The sequence below is a fragment of the Sinohyriopsis cumingii genome, chromosome 11 (genome assembly GCF_028554795.1).
Source record: "Sinohyriopsis cumingii isolate HCF-2022 chromosome 11, ASM2855479v2, whole genome shotgun sequence".
Taxonomy (NCBI): domain Eukaryota; kingdom Metazoa; phylum Mollusca; class Bivalvia; order Unionida; family Unionidae; genus Sinohyriopsis; species Sinohyriopsis cumingii.
In genome coordinates, this window is record NC_142971.1 from 89,634,475 (window position 1) to 89,654,882 (window position 20,408).

General features: G+C 38.3%; 1 protein-coding gene across 1 annotated transcript in view; it reads right to left on the minus strand.

Moving 5' to 3' along the window:
- Positions 1-20,408, minus strand: part of LOC149788949 (uncharacterized) — a 145,616-nt gene that overhangs the window by 112,036 nt on the left and 13,172 nt on the right. The window contains exons 3-5 of the mRNA XM_089975093.1: positions 11,169-11,241; positions 5,328-5,395; positions 2,797-2,919 (exon numbers count right to left, since the gene is read on the minus strand). Coding sequence (XP_089831219.1) covers positions 2,797-2,919; positions 5,328-5,395; positions 11,169-11,241 — 264 coding nt within the window. The remainder of the gene's footprint in view (positions 1-2,796; positions 2,920-5,327; positions 5,396-11,168; positions 11,242-20,408) is intronic.

Here is a 20,408-nt window from a genome sequence, read left to right on the forward strand (position 1 = left end):
CTCCATAACAGATGGAGTAAACAAATAAAGTCAAATGTATGCTAACTCATGACCTTGCATATTGTCAGCTATAGCATGGTTGGAGTGTGGTTTTACAAGACAAAGTCCGAATAGTGACAAATAACTAAAAAAGTGGCAGAAATTGTAAACTGATGCAAACAACCTGCAGTAGATCAATAAATCCGCACATTAAATCCAAAATGAACATTGGATGGGCCAATAGAAGCACAAACACGACTGGATTGTCAAAGGATGAATTGTATGACGTGTAGTCTGTACAGCAGCGAAGCTAAAACTGGCGAAACCTAGTAGTATTAAGGGGAGGTTATTACCCTTTGTCTATTAACAAAGACAGAGAAAAATGAATTTCATAATTTAGTAGGGCTGGATTTGCGAGGTAGCAGGCTAATATTCCTGACGTAATGAGATTGGGGAACATATTCAAAGGAGAAAAATAACATTAGTTGATACTAATTTCATGGATTAGGAAAGGTGGTATATTGTTTCATTGTAGGGGTTTTTCTTCATTGGGCCCTTAATTTGCAAAGTTTTAGGCTACCATGAAATCCATGAAAACTGGTACTTCCTGAAAACTGGTACTGCACAAAATCTCATAATCCATGAAAACTGGTACTTCCTGAAAACTGGTACTGCACAAAATCTCATAATCCATGAAAACCAGTGCTCCATGAAATTTTATATGTTAGAAAACTGGTACTACATCAAAACAGGTACTCAATGAAAACCAGTACTTCATGTAAAAAAAAAGTAAATTCACAATATATGGTTTCAAAACCCATGAAAGGTGTTCCACCGTTACAGAAACAGACAACCTAGTAACATCCATAAATTTAAAAAGACAAAGAGATTATTTTGATTTAAAACCACAAGATTCCTATCACATAAATAAATGAATTCATGTTTTATCTTGGAATTTGCTATGTTAAAAGGTTTTCTATTCTGGTTTGGTTTCTAAAAAACACGAACAGAGAACTGTTACTCTTTAGGAAATCTATCTATAAAATACTGCCCATTTTAATTAGGATTGCAATGTTTATCAAATTGTCTAAATGTGTATAGAATAACTGAAATTTTATGCCATTTAAATGAAATCATTACAAAATAAACCTTTCCCCCAATCTGCACATTAGGCTTACAGGAATTTATATGTACACCATTTGACAATATGCATACTGTACCTCTCTAAACTTGAGACTATATGTACACCATTTGACAATATGCATACTGTACCTCTCTAAACTTGAGACTATATGTACACCATTTGACAATATGCATACTGTACCTCTCTAAACTTGAGACTATATGTACACCATTTGACAATATGCATACTGTACCTCTCTGGACTTGAGACTATATGTACACCATTTGACAATATGCATACTGTACCTCTCTAAACTTGAGACTATATGTACACCATTTGACAATATGCATACTGTACCTCTCTAAACTTGAGACTATTTGTACACCATTTGACAATATGCATACTGTACCTCTCTAAACTTGAGACTATATGTACACCATTTGACAATATGCATACTGTACCTCTCTAAACTTGAGACTATATGTACACCATTTGACAATATGCATACTGTACCTTTCTAAACTTGAGACTATATGTACACCATTTGACAATATGCATACTGTACCTCTCTAAACTTGAGACTATTTGTACACCATTTGACAATATGCATACTGTACCTCTCTAAACTTGAGACTATATGTACACCATTTGACAATATGCATACTGTACCTCTCTGGACTTGAGACTATATGTACACCATTTGACAATATGCATAATGTACCTCTCTAAACTTGAGACTATTTCATTTGCTGAATATCTTTTACCACATTATAACAGCATTCAGTTTTCAAGGTATGTCTTCGTTTAATATATCTGACAATTTAAGTAAAAGTTCAATTAGATTACATTCATATAGGTTTTTTTACTGTTATGTATGTATGTATGTATATATATATGACAAAAAAATCATTACTGCAGCACTGACTAACAAACTGCAATCATTTCCTTAAAACAGAATATAAGTAATGCTCACTGTACACCAATTCAATTTGCATGCTTTCATTTTAACGCAAGAAATAACATTCAACTTGTGCCAAATGCCTGTTTTTATGCCATCGCTGGTGCTATGTACGTACTCTTGTACGTATTATATGTATTAATTTTTGGGAAAATTATGCATAAATAATCATTACTTGAAAACTTAGAGGTGTAATTTGTCAAAGAACTTCTGTAATTTACAAGTATCCTATGGTAAAGTTACTTTTGATTTACGACAATTTTTTATTTAACATCAGGAATGTATCAATGACATAAACTGAACATCACCTGTATGGTACCCATCAAAGGTTCTGTAAATGAACATGTTTCTCAAAGGTAAATTAAGCAGTTTCAATAATTTGTTGTTAGTAAGATCAGGAAATCAATTTGATATGTAATGCTGTGTAATGTTCAGTATAACCAATTTTCAACTTTACAGTTTGCCACATGTGAAAATTATCTGTACTTTAGAAACATCTTACTAAACAGTTGTACAAAGCAGGGATGTTGATTTATGTATCTTTTGTATCACTGACAGCAACATCCTTATTGTGTTTATTTGGTTACCAATTTTGTAAATGTTTACAGGCAATAAATTAAACAAAGCTATTTACAAGTGTAGGCATTGCAGCCCTACATTTAAGTGGCTCTGCCAAACAAAATAGGCTGAAATAATCCATATTTCTGAAAATCAAGGGAAATATGACTGTCCTTACAAGAAGGTGAGTGGACATTTGCTGGTCATCCTGAACCAGTTCTATACGTTTGATATGAGCATCCACAGATGATTCTGCCACCAATTTTTTCTTCAGCAGGTCAATAAAAAAGATTTCGCCCAGCTGAAAAAGTAATGAGAAGTGTGAACATTTCCATAAATGAAAAGTTATTGAACCAGTCTAGTACGATTTATTGATTCAAACTCCATTCATTGATACAGGTTTAATTTTAAATGGCTATAAATAATGTACAGCTTACTCTGCAAATGGATAAAATGAGTGTATAGTCTGTACAAAATGTATTGACCTACCCATGCATGCATAATAATACGGATGAAATGAATTATGAACACAAATTTTAGTAGGTTCCAAGACATTTCATACAGATAAATTTGAATGTAACTTGTTCCAAGTAAAGACACAGCAATGAAGTGAACAGTCATATAATACTGGTACAGGTAAATACAGAAGATTAGAGTGTCAATATTAATTTAATTCTCCAGGCACTCAAAAGATTAAGGGTTCACATTTAAGAAACTCTACATTTTTAAAGTGAACTCTAATTCAAATTTCTTATAATTCAAGGCACAGGCAAAAGGCAAACACTTTTACTGAGTAAACAAAAGCATATGATTCATTATATATAGCATGCATACATGCATTATAATCATTCAATAATGCACTAATACAAATAATGTGATATAAAACTGTGTCTTGACAATGAACTTATGATAATTTTTACATCCAAGGTTCCCTTGTAAAAAATCTCGCTAGGCCACTGTGATATGTGATATACAGGACATTCTTGTTTCAAAAGGATGTTTGTAATTCTACCAGTTTATATCCTAAGAGAAGAGAAGATGTACAATTTGACATCCGATGAAGATTTCAGGAAGCCTTACTAGATTTGGCCAAGTCTTTTACTATTTCTTGTTGCTTATTATCCATGATATGCTGGCAAAATTCCAACAAAATCAAATTTAGATCACCTACATTTTAAGTAATTATTATGTAGCAATACCCATTTGTAATCATAAATGCTTATGTTTACTTGGCCAGTTGATTCTATCAGCATCATTCAGTCTTTATAACAACACTGCCCTGGAAGTCAAATCAATAAATCCATGAAAAACAATGGGACTCTTGCTCATTATCAAACCCATCCAAAATCTTGATGAAATAAGGCCATGTTTCAAAATTTGATGAAAGTCTGGTCAGATACAACATCCCCTCATTAGTACATGTGGATCTTGGTATTTTCTAACTCAATCACAACCGTAATGATATAGCATATATTCCAAGTCTGATCAAATCAGATTCGAGTGAAAATAAGGATAACCAATCAGATACAATATCACATAATAATATGCATGGATCTCACTCATTTCAGCACACATCCAAGTTTTGATGATACAAATCCAAGTTTGATTGAAATTATATCTGAAATATGGACTCCAGAGCAGTAACAAGCAATTGTTGATGGATGGATGAATGCTGCACAGTGCATGACAGATGCAGAGCCATACTATAAGCTCACCTGGCCTAATGGCCTGGTGATTGAAAATAAGGACCTATGGTACAGCCTAAAATAACAATGCCTTAGTGCCTGAAAATAAGGGACTATGGTACAGCCTAAAATAACACTGCATCAGTGCCTGTAAATAAGGACCTATGGTACAGCCTAAAATGACAATGCCTCAGTGCCTGAAAATAAGGGCCTATGGTACAGTCTAAAATAAAACTGCCTCAGTGCCTTAAAATAAGAGCCTATGGTACAGCCTAAAATAACACTGCATCAGTGCCTGAAAATAAGGGCAAATGGTACAGCCTTAAAAAACAGCCTCAGTGCCTGAAAATAAGGGCCTATGGTACAGCCTAAAAAAACTGCCTCAGTGCCTGAAAATAAGGGCCTATGGTACAGCCTAAAATAACAATGCCTCAGTGCCTGAAAATAAGGGCCTATGGTACAGTCTAAAATAAAACTGCCTCTGTACCTGAAAATAAGGGCCTATGGTACAGCCTAAAATATCACTGCTTCAGTGCCTGAAAATAACGGCCTATGGTACAGCCTAAAATAAAACTGCCTCAGTACTTGAAAATATGGTAAACCATGAAGTTTTTAGTTTCACCAAAACTTACCTTGTTTTTTCAAAACATTTTTTCCTCAAAAATATATACATAAAGTGAAATAAACAAATAATATTAAAGACTTAAATATATATAAATAGCTCCAATGTAAATTTCTACAAAAGACAAAAAATAATACCATAAACCATCATCAATCTTCCTTCCAGTGATATTCATATTTCTGATCCAGAACTAACTTTCTCTGGTTGATACTTCTAATTAAATATAAGTCAGATTATAATAATTTCTAAGTAAATGCATCAACTTTTTGCCTGTAAAATATATTATACAAGGGTTTCTGCAGCAGAAAGGCAAAGAAAATGCTAACAAGAAATATGTAAAGTTTGAAGTTTTGTTTACTAGCAATATACTTGTATTATCTTTCAAATATCGGACATAAATACCTTAGTTGCCATGATGGCTATTTGCTGATCATCTAATGTATGCCACCAAATTACAGTAGTTGGAACACCTGCAATTAAGGTGATATAGGTAAGTAAACTTTCAAGCAGAATAGATCATGGTAATATCAGTAACCTATCATTCAGTCACATTTTCAAATCTCTGGGACACCAATTATGGCATGCATATGACTATGAAATACTTCCTAGCAAAGTGAGCAAACAATGCTTAACCCAATCACAAAGACTGAGCGGTACAGATCTTGCTGGCTAATAATGTTATGATGTCTGTTATTGTCTTGCCTGCAAACAGTATTTTGATGCAATTATCCTGACAGCATACAATGTCATGATGTATCTTATTATCTTGCTGGCAGACAGTATTAAGATGTAATAATTTTGACAGCATACAGTGTCATGATGTATCTTAGTATCTTGCTGGCAAACAGTATTATGATGTAATTATCTTGACAGCATACAGTGTCATGATGTATCTTATCATCTTGCTGGCTAACATTATTATGATGCAATTATCTTGACAGCATAGTGTCTTGATGTATCTTTTTATCTTGCTGGCAAATAGTATTATGATGTAATTACCTTGTTGGCAAATAGTATTATGATGTAATTACCTTGACAGCATACAGTGACATGATGCATTTTATTATCTTGCTGGCAAACAGTATTATGATGTAATTATCTTGACAGCATACAGTGCCATGATGTATCTTTTATCTTGCTGGCAAATAGTATTATGATGTAATTACCTTGCTGGCAAATAGTATTATGATGTAATTACCTTGACAGCATACAGTGACATGATGCATCTTATTATCTTGCTGGCAAATAGTATTATGATGTAATTATCTTGACAGCATAGTGTCATGATGTATTTTATCTTGCTAGCAAAGTATTATGATGTAATTATCTTGACAGCATATAGTGTCATGATGTATCTTATTATCTTGCTGGCAAATAGCAATATGATGTAATTATCTTGACAGCATACAATGTCATGATGTATCTTATTATCTTGCTGGTTAACAGTATTATGATGCATTATCTTGACAGCATACAGTGTCTTGATGTATCTTTTTATCTTGCTGGCAAATAGTATTATCATGTAATTACCTTGACAGCATACAGTGTCATGATGCATCTTATTATCTTGCTGGCAAACAGTATTATGATGTAATTATCTTGACAGCATACAGTGTCATGATGTATCGTATTATCTTGCTGGTAGACAGTATTATGATGTAATTATCTTGACAGCATAGTGTCATGATGTATTTTATCTTGCTAGCAAACAGTACTATGATGTAATTATCTTGACAGCATATAGTGTCATGACGTATGTTATTATCTTGCTGGCAAATGGTATTATGATGGATGTTACTGTCTTGCTGGCAATCAGAGTTATCTCACTGGCAAACATTGTCATGATGTATTTTTTGTCTTGCCTGCAAACAGTGCTATTATGTAATTACCTTGACAACAAACAGTGTCATGATGTATGTTATTATCTTGCTGGCAAACAGTATTATGACTGAATATCTTGCTGGAAAACATTGTCAATGTGTATGTTACTGTCTTGCCTGCAAACAGTTTTATAATGTAATTATCTTGGCAACAAAGAATATTATGATGTATGCTATTATCTTTCTGGCACACAGTGATATGATGTATTTCACTGTCTTGCTGACAAACAGTGTTATGATGTATCTTATTATCTTGCCAGCAAACAGTATTATGATGTATGTAATTATCTTGTAAGAAAATGGTGTTATAATATATGTTCTTATCTTGCCAGCAAACAGTGTTATGATGTATGTTACTGTCTTGCCAGCAAACAATGTTATGATGGATGTTATTGTCTTGCCAGCAGTGTTATATGTTCTTACTTGCCAGCAAACAGTGTTATGATGGATGTCATTGTCTTACCAGCAAACAGTGTTCATTACAACAGTCCATTGACAGGATTGCAAATTTATGGTTTATTTATTTGTCTACGTCCTTGTAATAATTTTAGGCAATGGTAAAATAGTATCTGATTTGCTGTTTTTTCCCCGTATTTTCACAAATACGTGTCAGAAAACAGCTTAGACCTTAAAGTGCATCTTGCGAATTCCACAACATAGCATAGTCCTCAACGTTTCTGACCTACATAATTTGCAGTTTCAGTTAAATCTTTAATAAAATAATACCTTGACTTTGATTTCAATGATTTGTATATTTTTCTGAAAATATTTGCCCAATGATGTATGAAAACAGACAATCTAATAAAGTGGTACATCCCAGACTTAGCGAAGTCCGCCATTATTTCCAGTTAGGCCTACTGGTTCACTTACAGTTTCAAACTAATTTTATGACGAAAAAGTGTACAAGAGGCAGTTAATATATATCCAGATCACCGATTCTGATCTTAAAAAACATGTTTGTATGTTTTATCTTCAAAGGATATCATGCATGAAATTGATAGTTGCTACCTTACTCTAAAAAGGGTTAATGTTCAATCAGCTATCAAAATGTATGCTTGTGAATGGGCAGGAGTTTGTCTGTCAACGTAATTGATGTCGAAACTTGGCCTAGCTACTGATCTATTGATGTAGATGAATACATTTCACTACAAACACTAGAACTAACCGGGCTAAGGCGAGGGGCATTTTAAAAAAAGTATGGTCAGTCAATGTACCTCTTAAACAGCTCTTGTTCGTCCATCAGAGTGATACTGAATTTTGTCAATCCATGTAAGGATTTATTCCAAACACTAAGCTAGGCATCACACACTTTCTTACACTTAGCTACTGTCCAGTCCAAACTATCAATTCTAGCAGCTTTAGCACTCTTCTGAATCTCGTTACAATCTTCGTAAGTTTGCTGTTTAACCCCAAAATACTTATCCAAATTTACGAATGGCATTTTGTCTAATTATCTATACATGTCTTGATTCTCGTGCACTACTTATTCCGATACATTCGGAAATGAACACAATAACGAAAGCTAAAGTTGTTTATTTGATGTACTTTTATAGATGACCACATGTACATCTCTGGATCTTTCTGACTCTGAATTCAATCACTGTAAATATCAGTACATTTTACCACCCGGTCACCAGTCAAAGCCGTTAAACTGGCCATCCAGCTAGTGCATCATGTTCTTTTTAATGTACTCTTATGATGTCAACATGTATGTACATCAAGGGGTCTTTCAGTCACTGTAAATATCAGCATAGCTAATTGATCAACACATTTTCCCACAAAGCAGGTGGCTGAAGCAGGACTGGCAAGTCTTTGAATTTTGCCGCACACCTATTACATGCGTATGGAGGACTCCTGCCTCAGTGATTTTCTGAGTCCCATATCAAAATTGGCATCCAAATACGTGTACTTAAGCGTCTGCCCCAGATGTGGTAGGTTGCAGGTTTAAACAATGGCCAAGTCATACGAAAGACTTTTAAAAATGGTACTCACAGCTACCTCATTTGGCACTCTTCCTTAAGAGGTTAGAGTTTGGACTGGTTGGCCTGGTGTAAGGATAATGTGACTGGGTGGGACATTGTGCCACATGTCTGTAGCATGATACACCAGTGCTAGACATCACTATAAACTGCCACACTACTTCTATCAAGCAATATGACTCAAATTGTTAAAGCTTTGTTAAAAATCCAAATCACACACACACACACACACTCTACACCTAAACTCCAACAATGTCCTTTTTTTTATAACTCCACCTAATACCTAACCCCTTCTCCCTCAATGCATAATATGCCATGAAATCTAGCTCTATGCAGTTTGTTATGAGTACTTAGTAAAACAAACAAAATACAACCAAAGCTACAGGCACATTCTGTGATGGCAGATCAGGGACAGTGTTCTTTGCATTTGGACTTAACTTGTAAATGCATAAATACAGTATTAACCAAGTGACCATCCCAGTTTCTATTTTGTAGACAAGAAAATGAAAATTAGATCCAGCAGAACTGCTGTGTAAAGAACAAAGACATGCATTTTGTAAAATCTAGATCTGAAATCGATCAAAACTCCATAGATCTGCTACATGAAATTCAAAGAATCTGTTCAATAAATATAACACATGATTTCTTTTACATAAAAATGAAGAACATATTAAAAAATTCATTTTCACCACTATACGAATTCTACCAGTAATGAACTGTAACATTTAAATTTACGTAACTGCTACTGTGTGATGTTTTAATGATTAATCATTAAAAGCATTTATTTAATGACAAATTAACAAAGTTCATCTGCATGAGAATGAAATATTAATTTGTAGCTTCTTTATAATGATGATATTATGTTAAAGTAAATACTTCACTGAAGATAGTACGCAATAACTTTTTTATCCTTATTTTAAAGTATGTAATAAATAGATTATTGAATCTGTACAAAAAATATTTATGTAGACTCATTGTTTTGGCAGGCTAACTTGCAATCTAATCTGTATCTGATGAACAATTCATCACACTAATATTTTCAATGCAAATTCATCCACACTAATATTTTCAATGCAATTCATTAACACTAATAATTTCAATGCAAATTTATCCACACTAATATTTTCAATGCCAATCACACTAATATTTTCAATGCCAATTCATCCACACTAATATTTTCAATGCCAATTCATCCACACTAATATTTTCAATGCAAATTCATCCACACTAACATTTTCAATGCAATTCATTAACACTAATATTTTCAATGCCAATTCATCCACACTAATATTTTCAATGCCAATCACACTAATAATTTCAATGCCAATTCATCCACACTAATATTTTCAATGCCAATCACACTAATAATTTCAATGCAAATTCATCCACACTAACATTTTCAATGCAATTCATTAACACTAATATTTTCAATGCCAATTCATCCACACTAATATTTTCAATGCCAATCACACTAATAATTTCAATGCAAATTCATCCACACTAATATTTTCAATGCAAATTCATCCACACTAACATTTTCAATGCAATTCATTAACACTAATATTTTCAATGCCAATTCATCCACACTAATATTTTCAATGCCAATCACACTAATAATTTCAATGCCAATTCATCCACACTAATATTTTCAATGCCAATCACACTAATAATTTCAATGCAAATTCATCCACACTAACATTTTCAATGCAATTCATTAACACTAATATTTTCAATGCCAATTCATCCACACTAATATTTTCAATGCCAATCACACTAATAATTTCAATGCAAATTCATCCACACTAATATTTTCAATGCAAATTCATCCACACTAATATTTTCAATGCCAATCACACTAATATTTTCAATCCAAATTCATCCACAAATATTTTCAATATAGATTCATCAACACTAATATGTTCAATGCAAATTCAACATTCTTTACATATCCTTGTCGATTCTTAAAATTTAATCAGATAAAAATCTTTGACAGTTGGACTCAACTTATATGTGTATGTGTGTGAATTGGATTTTTAACGTAGCTTTAACAATGTTTCAGTCATATCACTACGATGTCTGCAATGTGGCAGTTTATTGTGATGTCAAGCACTGGGGCATCATGCCGCAGACTTGTAGCATAATGTCCTACCCAGTCACATTATCCTGACACAAGGTAGACCTGTCCTAACACTAACCTCTTGATGCTGAATGCCAAGTGAGGCAGCTGTTAGTATCATTTTTTAAAGTCTCTGGTATGACTCGACCAAGGATCGAACCCACAATCTCCTGCATCTGAGGCGGATGATCTAATCACTAGGCCACTGTAGCAGTAAAAATCTTTGATAATAAGCTGTGTGACTTAACATATCTATATTAACACAGACCTCTAGGTTTGCAGGCACTAACAAGAGTCACATCGTCTAACTTCCACAGCTGATTCACCTGAGCTGTCTTATCCTACAAGAAAATGAACATGATATTTATCCTATTTTCATACAATGTTATATTTATCTCATTTTCATACACTTCAATATAACAAAATGAAAAGATCACAACAAAAGTAAATCTCACCAAAATGTCCTTACCAGTCCAACTGCAAACAGCAACATAGATCCTGACCTACCATTGCATAATGTACTAGAAAATCAGGGTTTATGTTGATTGTTTTACTTATTACTAAAAAAAACTGCATGCAGAGATCTGTTGGTGTATTATGTTACAGAAGATCTGAGTCTGTGCAGTTTGCAGTTGCACTATACTTATAAAGAGTTATTTCCTTCACAAATATAAGTTGTATTGGGAATCTTTTAATTTGCTGAGCTGTTACATTCCTATATAGTTGACAACTTGTTCATGCCAATTAGTATGCGCTTATCATCACCAAGTCTAAATAACATTAAGGAATAAAATAAAACTCTTGACTGCTTAGTGGAGAGCAAAAGGTGCTGGAGACATCACTGAAAACACAAGTTTGATTACACGTCAGAAGAAACAATCGAATAAAACTTGATCTAAACTGATTCAATGTTGCCAATAGGTCAAAAATATGGTCTACATTGAACAGATGCATGAAGAACAACTGAGGCAAAACCATACCATAAGCTCATATGGCTTTTTGCCACTTAAGCTAAATAAAATTCCAATTGGGGCCCCTAATATAATATGAAGTTAATTTCTCAAGTGTCCCATATAGGTAGCAGCAGGGAGGGCGAATCCCACAAGGTTTCCAGACCAAACAAACAGTTCCACCAATCAATTTACAACAGTATCCCGCATTTACGGATACAAACCCTTCCTCGTTTAGCATCGACAATAGAAATGTCTGCGCGTTAAAATAACGGGTTTCACGGGATAGTCAGCGCGGTTGATACGTTATTGCGCTGTGGTTGCCCATGAAAACCATTGTGGATTTGGCCCTCCCTGCTGCTCACAAATTGTTAACTAAGGAATTAAAAATTCGGGTTAACAATAATGGCCAACATTGGAAAATCACATTCTGCTAAACTAGCTCGAGAGCGACTAGAAGCAATAAAAAAATTTCTTCCTGTGCAAGATAGTGTCAGAGAAAAATTACAGCAACGACAGCAAATTCAGGAAGGCTTTGCGACGACCAGAGCGGAACTATTTAAACCTATCACTGCAGTCACTGGAAAAGTTTTAACTGCAATCAAAGGACGAACTAAAGAAGAGGCTGCAATTGAGGGTGGGGAACCAGAGCAGGGTTTGCTTCAGGTAATAAAACAACAAGCAGCAGCCGCAGCTGATCCGGGTGCAGTAGGTCCACTTGCAACTGTCAAGGAAACATTTATGGACAAATTTACCGAAGACGGCGTCGACGAAATAAAAAATATTCCATTGAGGAACGCAGATGATGTTAGAGATTTTTATGTTTGGATTGTTGATAATTATCGTCGCAGACACCAATTTCTAAAACCAGAAGCTGTCAAGGGTATGTCTCAATCCGAGTGGGCTGATTATGTGTATAAAATAAATCGAGGTTATTCCAGAATATCTAAAGTTGATGATACTTATAATTACATAAAAACGGGTATAGTTGGGTACAATAAAAAGTTAAGAGATCAAGCGGAAAAAATAAAGGAAGAAAAAAAGATAGCGAAACTACAAGAGAAGGAGCAAAAGAAAGTTGCGGCACAGGCATCTAAACCACCTAAACGGCGTGAAACCCCTAAAAAAGAGAGTCAAGTGCCGTCTTACTCTGATCCGAAGGAAGATGTTTTTGAAGAATTGGGGTTGCTGGAACCTAAAACCGGGTCTGGTTTTATTGCTTGCCCTGATATATATCGTTAATGATGTATCTCGGTTAGAAGTACTCATCGGAGGAAAACGCTCCGGAAATAACTCGCCAGAAATAATTAATGAAGCCGCAGATATCTGTCAGCGACTATTTCGTAGTGGCGTCATGGACGCGCCCATCTATCGCGAACTTATTGATGAGTTAATCGACGATTAGAGAAATAGCAAATAAATAAAATGTTAGTACACGATTCCGAGCGCAGACCAGTCATGGTCCACGTAGTAAATTCACGACTGCCCGTATACAGGATGACTTACAGAGACGGTTTCGGTGATACCGTCACAAAATTCTTTGCTGGAGTGGCACCTAAAGCAATTCCGCTCGTAAAACAATTAGGAGCAAAAGCTTTTGACGTTGTTAAAGATAGCGCTCTTAGCGCTGTTGGTAGTGCCGCCGGCAAGGCAGTCTCGTGGGTCAAGGACAAACTATCACGATTGGTACGCAGAAAAAAACCTCCAAAGGTAGCATTACCAGCCACCGCAGATATGCCAGCGAGTGTCAGTAAAGTAATAAACGAGGCCGCAAATCAAAGGCTGGCCGCGCTAGTCAACGAAATCCCCGAGCAAATAAATATGAGTTTGGTCGCGGGAAGCGGCCTTCGTTTTAGACGATAACTTTTACAATAAAATGTACAAATATGAGTCTGACACCGCATTCGACGTAGATGCGCCAGTCTCCAAGGACGAGTCGGTACGTGATTATCAGTATTATTCGTATGACGCAAGAGAACCAAATAGGCGGGGGCGAATTGAGCTTCAGGTTCAGGATACCAGCAGATATTTTCTGCCTTCTGAAGCATTTATCGAGGTAGAGGGGAAAATTTTAAAAGACGACGGCACAGACTACGGGGGTGCCGTTAAAGTCGGTTTTGTCAACAACGGAATTATGGCGCTGTTTGATAGCGCTATTTACATGATTGATGGAAAAAACATCGAAGCGATTCAGAAGGATGTCGATGTTGCCACAACAATAATTGGTTTAGCAAGATATTCCGACGATTACACAAGATCAATCGGCCCAACAATGATGTTTGTCAAGGATAACACTAATTACCCTAACAGTGATCAGTTTATTGTTAGACGACCAAAAAATCGTGATGTTCCCCCCGGTGATGCTGCCGTCGAAGATATGATCATTAACACTAATACAGAATATAACTTGGGGTTTGCGACGCGTCGATTAGCGCTAAGAGGTGATAGCAGAAATTTTTCGTGTGCGATCCCGCTGTCTCATATCTTTGGATTTTGCCGGGGGGTCAGAAAGGTAATTTTCGGGGCAAAGCATACAGTCATGCTTGTTAGAAAAGGCGACGCCAGTGATGTGCTATGGCGACCTGTGGGTGATGACGGTAAAGTAGAAATAACAAAACTGTCACTGTGGATGCCAGTGTTGTCCCCTGCACTTGCCCAAGAACAGCGACTGCTTTCCTTCATGGATCAAGGTGGCAAAACGCTGATACAGTGGCTTACAACAACCACAGATAGTATTCAAAGTAATGTCAATGGTTTGTTCACGTGGAATATAGCAACACAGCAGGGGGTTTCAGCGCCGCGGCATATTTTCATTGCTTTTCAGGATGTTGCACGATTAAACTCACAAACACATTCGCATATGATATTTGATCAGCTTGGTGTCACTGACGTTTCTCTGAGGATAAACGGTCATCAAGAACCAGCTGAAAATATACAGTTAAATTTCGCTAACAACCATGTTGCACGTGCATATCACCGATTGACAAAGTATTTAGCACGTGATCTAAATATCGACACTGGTTTGCAAATATCACAGTTGGATTTTATATCTCATTATCCAATCTATTATTTCTCGCTGGAGCATCTTGATTTAACCAGACAGTCCGTCGTTGATATTCACTTCAAGGCTACCGTGAATAGAGGAGCTATAGCTAATTACAGAGCCGTCGCAGTTATACTTTCCGATAAAGCAATGTTGCTCGAGGGTACTAGCGGTAGAATGAGAGTCATTGATGCGCCAGTGGAAAACCTGTAAATTTCAATTAAACCAACCCCTGTTAAATAAAATGTCATATCATCACACCAACGTCGCGTTGACTCCTGGTCAGATCAGCAAACTAAAATCCAAGCAAGCATCAGCGTCTGGTGCATCAATAACACTTAAACACGCACAACTTAGTGGTGGTCAAAATAAGTTGTCGGTTACTCAAACACAGCTTAATCAAATCAATCGCGCAAGAGCATCAGGAACCGGAATCAGACTTGATTTTACCGCCACAGCTGTCCGTGACATGATTAAATCCGGTGGAATATTTCCCTTTCTCGCAGCAATACCAGCGTTGATTGCCGCAGCAGCACCAGCTGTAGCAAAAGCCGCAGCGCTAGGAGCAGTTGGAACCGCAGCAGGAATCGGTCTCAAAAAGGCACTCGGGCAGGGATATAACAAACGAGGTGGAAATATATCACGTATAGCACCATTGTTGGCAATGGGACCATTGCTTGCTTCTAGAGCACTTAATCAACCTAGGCCGCAAATTAGGATAACACCATCGCTTACTTCTAGAGCGCTTCAATCTCTGATTCAAACTAGCACTGGGGTTCCTGACCCAGCTAAGGCATTAGTGCTACAAGCTCTGAGGGCAATGTCGCAAGGATCGGGTTATAAAAAAACAGGCCGCGGTCTCAGACTACCGGGAACTCTCGCGTCATGGTACCCAAAGCAGTTTTAAAAACGCTTCCCGCGTCCAACTTTGATTTACTTGACGCTGTCAAGCAACTGCGCATAAAAAAATTCCGTGGCGTATTTATGCGAGACGAGTTACTGGCATGACCAAAACGCGTCGAGACAGGAATTATTAATCTCGACAACAAGGAAGGGCCTGGGACTCACTGGGTTGCTTATGCGATCGATCCACGTGGAATCATCTATTTCGATTCGTACGGGCTAGCACCGCCAGTTGAGTTTCTCAGGTACATCCAAGGGTTTCCAATTCCAGTTTGGCAGTCAACGCTGCCGACACAAACATTAACCGATCCGCCCATCTGTGGGCAGCAGGTGCTAAACGTCCTTGATGCGATATCAAAAAACCCATCAATGCCTCCTCACAAAGTCGTGCACGAATACACCACATTTGAAAACGGCGGTAACAAATAATGGTTGACATTTACGGAAGATCAAGCAGAACCAAACAGCCCCGTGGCGACGTCTATTTATCGAAGTATGCGACCAAAGATGACGTTGATAATCTTTTAAATGTGGCCGGAGTTGAACCAGATGAGGTTGTTATTTTTCAGGACACACACGGGAAACTAAAAACCAGTAATGTTAAACTGGGCAACATAGTTACCAGGGTTTTGGGAGCTGCCCAGGACAACATTGTTGTGTTCACCGACAACGGCAAAATCAGAGATTCACTGATATCAATTGCAGCTCTCAGAGATGATATGAGAAAGGTCGCAGCGACACGTGTAGCAAAGACCGGTGATATAATGACAGGCGAACTCAGCATGAACAACAACAAAATAACTGTGTTAGCGGATCCAATAGGTCCCAAAGATGCCGCAAATAAACAATACGTCGACGCGCAGTACAAACTCATTGTTGGCCTAGTCAGCGACAGAGTAATAAAATCCGGCGACACAATGACAGGCGGACTTGACATGAGCGGCAACAAAATAACCTCGTTAGCGAATCCCGAATCCGACCAGGATGCGTCAAACAAACAATACGTAGACATCGTCAACGGTAAACTAAATACGCTGCGTGCAGAGTATGATGTTCACGTGACCGGGTTTATAAGAGTTCAAAGAAACTATCGAAAAACTGGTGAGACCGTGGATAAGTTTTTTGGAACTCCTCCAGTCGTTGACGTAAAACTCGCCGACGTAAAGACCGACATTGACACGATCAAACAAACACAGCAAGATATCGTATCGGGAATTCCTGATATCGTTTACAAAACCAGTCTGATTAAGGTCCCCGCTGCAGTTACTCCCGGGCATATTACCAACATCGTGTTCACGGTATCATCGGGATTCGCAACATGGTCCTGACAGAATAACGTTCTCAAATACACAGCAACAGCCACCGGTGTGTACAGGCTGTCTGTGTTTTCCGCTGCTAAGTTTGAAATCTTCACAACATATCCTTGAAGACACTCCACCGATAAGTATTCCGGGGTTTGCACTGTAATACTAAACAGCGGAACCGAGGAAACATTTATGCTTGAAGCCGAGGACGATAGTTTAACCGCAACATCTTACTGGTGGTGTTTGGAATTCGTCGCTGCAACGCCTCAATTGGTTACCGCGTAATTGAAAATCACCAGCAATTTCAAATAGCGTCGATGACACCAGATGCTCAACGTTATCGATACAATCAGGTACGCGAATGGCAGTCAGCGCTGAAAGCTACCATAGTCAGATGCGCAACAAAAATAAAAAAATACCGACGCCGCATAACGGTGATAGACATCGCAGTGTACTCGGTATCCGCGGTGGTTGCATCCGCGGGTGTTATACTATCTGCGCTGACTCCGGTAACCGCCGCCGTAGCAATTCCGATCACTATCTCAGCGTCGACGACGCTCGCAGGTGTCGCTAATATCATTGCAAAAAAAATATCCTCGTGCGCGACGACAAAACTACACGAATATCAACAATTGTCCAACGCGGCCAACAGCGCTTACCAGAGGTTGTCTTCGCTGATATCATCCAACGTCGACGACAACAACATATCCGATTCCGAGTTTGCGCTGATGTCTAGCTGCTACAGCGACTATTGTTTCCATTTAAAAACCAACTACAACAATAACAATGGAACGACAAGCGTTGCTCGACATAGCCGCAAATACAACTCCGTCAAGGACAACAATGATATCAATATCGTCGATGCAGCCAGAGTTCAACATTAATTTTCCAACTGCAATTCCAGTTACCGAAATCGCGCTGGCACAGTTGCGAGTATATCACAGTTGGCCCAATATCAGGTCGACATCATTTCACGGACAACCCCTAAACAACTCATTTGTATTTTCATATCAAAATAACGCTGATGGAACCCCGGATTGGAATACTATTACACTTCCCACTGGGAGTTATCAGATAGAGGAAATCAACAATGAAATACAGCGTCAAATAAAACGTGTCACTGGAAGCGAAGCAAAGATTAGCATATCAGTACACGAGCCAACGCTGTCGACGATCATCGAAATCTTAACACCGGGCTACGCCGTTGATATCTATAACAGCTCGATCAAAGCCGTGCTAGGGTGGCCGGCGTAGAAACCGCCAGCGATACCGCGTCCACCAGAACCTGTAAAATCAGATTACCTTTCCGACAAGGAATCATACCATGACCTTCGCCTTCAGTCGATATACCGCGTTTTATTTAGCGCTATGAAGAGTCCAGATTACGAGGGTATAGTTGCCGCCCCCGATTTTTTGAATAGTAGTCAGGGGGCGTGGTGGGGGTGGGATAAGGAGGGGAACCTATCGTTTAATGAGGCCTACCGTACCCCCCTCATTGACATAGACAGCCGAGATGTTGAAGAGTATTTCGGTGAAATTAACTACCAATTTAAAACACAACTTAAACTTCTGCAACAACTCTTCCAGGAACATGTTTTTGATCCACAGCGCGCACGCGGTGAAATCATCAAGCACATCGAGATAGCAAATCAACTTGTAGGAGATGCCGAGTACCTAAACCTCCGGCTTGTTCAGATGATACTAAACGCTCCTCAGGGAGCAGTGAGAACGTGGTTTGCAGACCACTATAAGATACGTGTGGAAGATATTCCTGATTTTAAATTTCCCGGATATAACGTATCTGAGATGAAAAAATCCCTTAGTGATCTCATCGATCAATCCTTCAAGGATATCTTGGCCGCATACAAGCGATCATTCCCGGAACCTGCTGTCCTCGAGTACAACAACTCCACATCCGGCGATGGCAGACACATCTCTCCGGGAATTGTGAACATCACCGACGTCGTCGCGGTCAATCTCGTATGTGACATCATCGATGGCAGTTACAGCGTAGACACGACAACATCGAATCAAGCCCGGCAGGGTTTTATACTTTATTCATTTACCCCCACACAACCGCCTGGGTTTTTGATTGTGCAGGAGCCAATCAAATCCGGTGTTTCTTCGGTGCCATAACCCGACGCTGACAAGAATAAATTTTAAAGTCACTGACCAACAACAGCGACTGTTGGACCTGCGCGGGGAAACGATCAGCATAAACCTGCTGGTGAAAAACTAAAGGATTTTCAATTAGCAATATCGCGTGCGTAACATATAATGTCTTCGTGCAGTGATAGCGACTTCACCGACAGCGATTGGGAATCTTGCTGTGATTCCTGTTACGAATCTGAATTTGAATCGCAGCGCGATTCCACACAAAGTGTTTCCAGTGATTCCAGTGACGAATCGCTGAGCGATTCTGAAAGCGATTCCGACGATAGCCCGGTGGGAAGAAATGCCGGAATAATAATTAACGACAGTCACGTCGTGATAAATTATATTAAATAAACTACTATGTGATAATGACTGAAGGATCTTACCAGCATGTCCGCATGACAATACTTGACCGACGAGAACTCGCCGACGCAATCAGAGCTGCGTTTGCACGAAACCATGATGAAACCGCGCGCCGGCTCGAAGACACTCGAATACGAGTATCTGATGGCGGCACCGATAGCATGCTGCTGCGTCACGATGATATCGCGCGGCTGCAAAACGCAACGCGTTTCGGCCACGGCGATGTCGTCGTGTTCTTCAGCGATGATGAAATTTTGAATTATGCACACTCGTGCTTGTCGTTGGCGCAGTTGACGGACGTTCTTGCGGGGGAAAATATACCATGATATAGCATTTAAACAAATATGTTTGCCTCGATATAGCATGAGAATTTGCTACTTTTACGACGGATACCGCGGTGAAGAATTTTTATCCATCATCGTACCGGGGCGCAAACACAAGTCGATCTTTGACCGTGCTAAATTAGTCCACGAGGGCGCGTTGACGCTACAAGGGTGCGAAAAAAAATGTGTGTTCGCGATGATCCTCGCTGACAGTTACCGCAGCGTGTGGGAGTTTTCGGATTACCGCGAAACCAAATTACGTCGAAATCGCGGAGCAATTCAGGGCGGCGTCAACGCGCTCATCATTGTTGAGCGGATCATGGTGTTGTTGATGTCAGCGTCGGAAAACCTCGTCGATTTGACATAGTTGTTGCTTCCAATCGCCGTCGCATTGTGTGGAATCGCTTTGCGATTCTCCACTTTGTGTGGATTTTTTCTTCTTCTTCTTCGCTAGTCGTTGTTTTAACT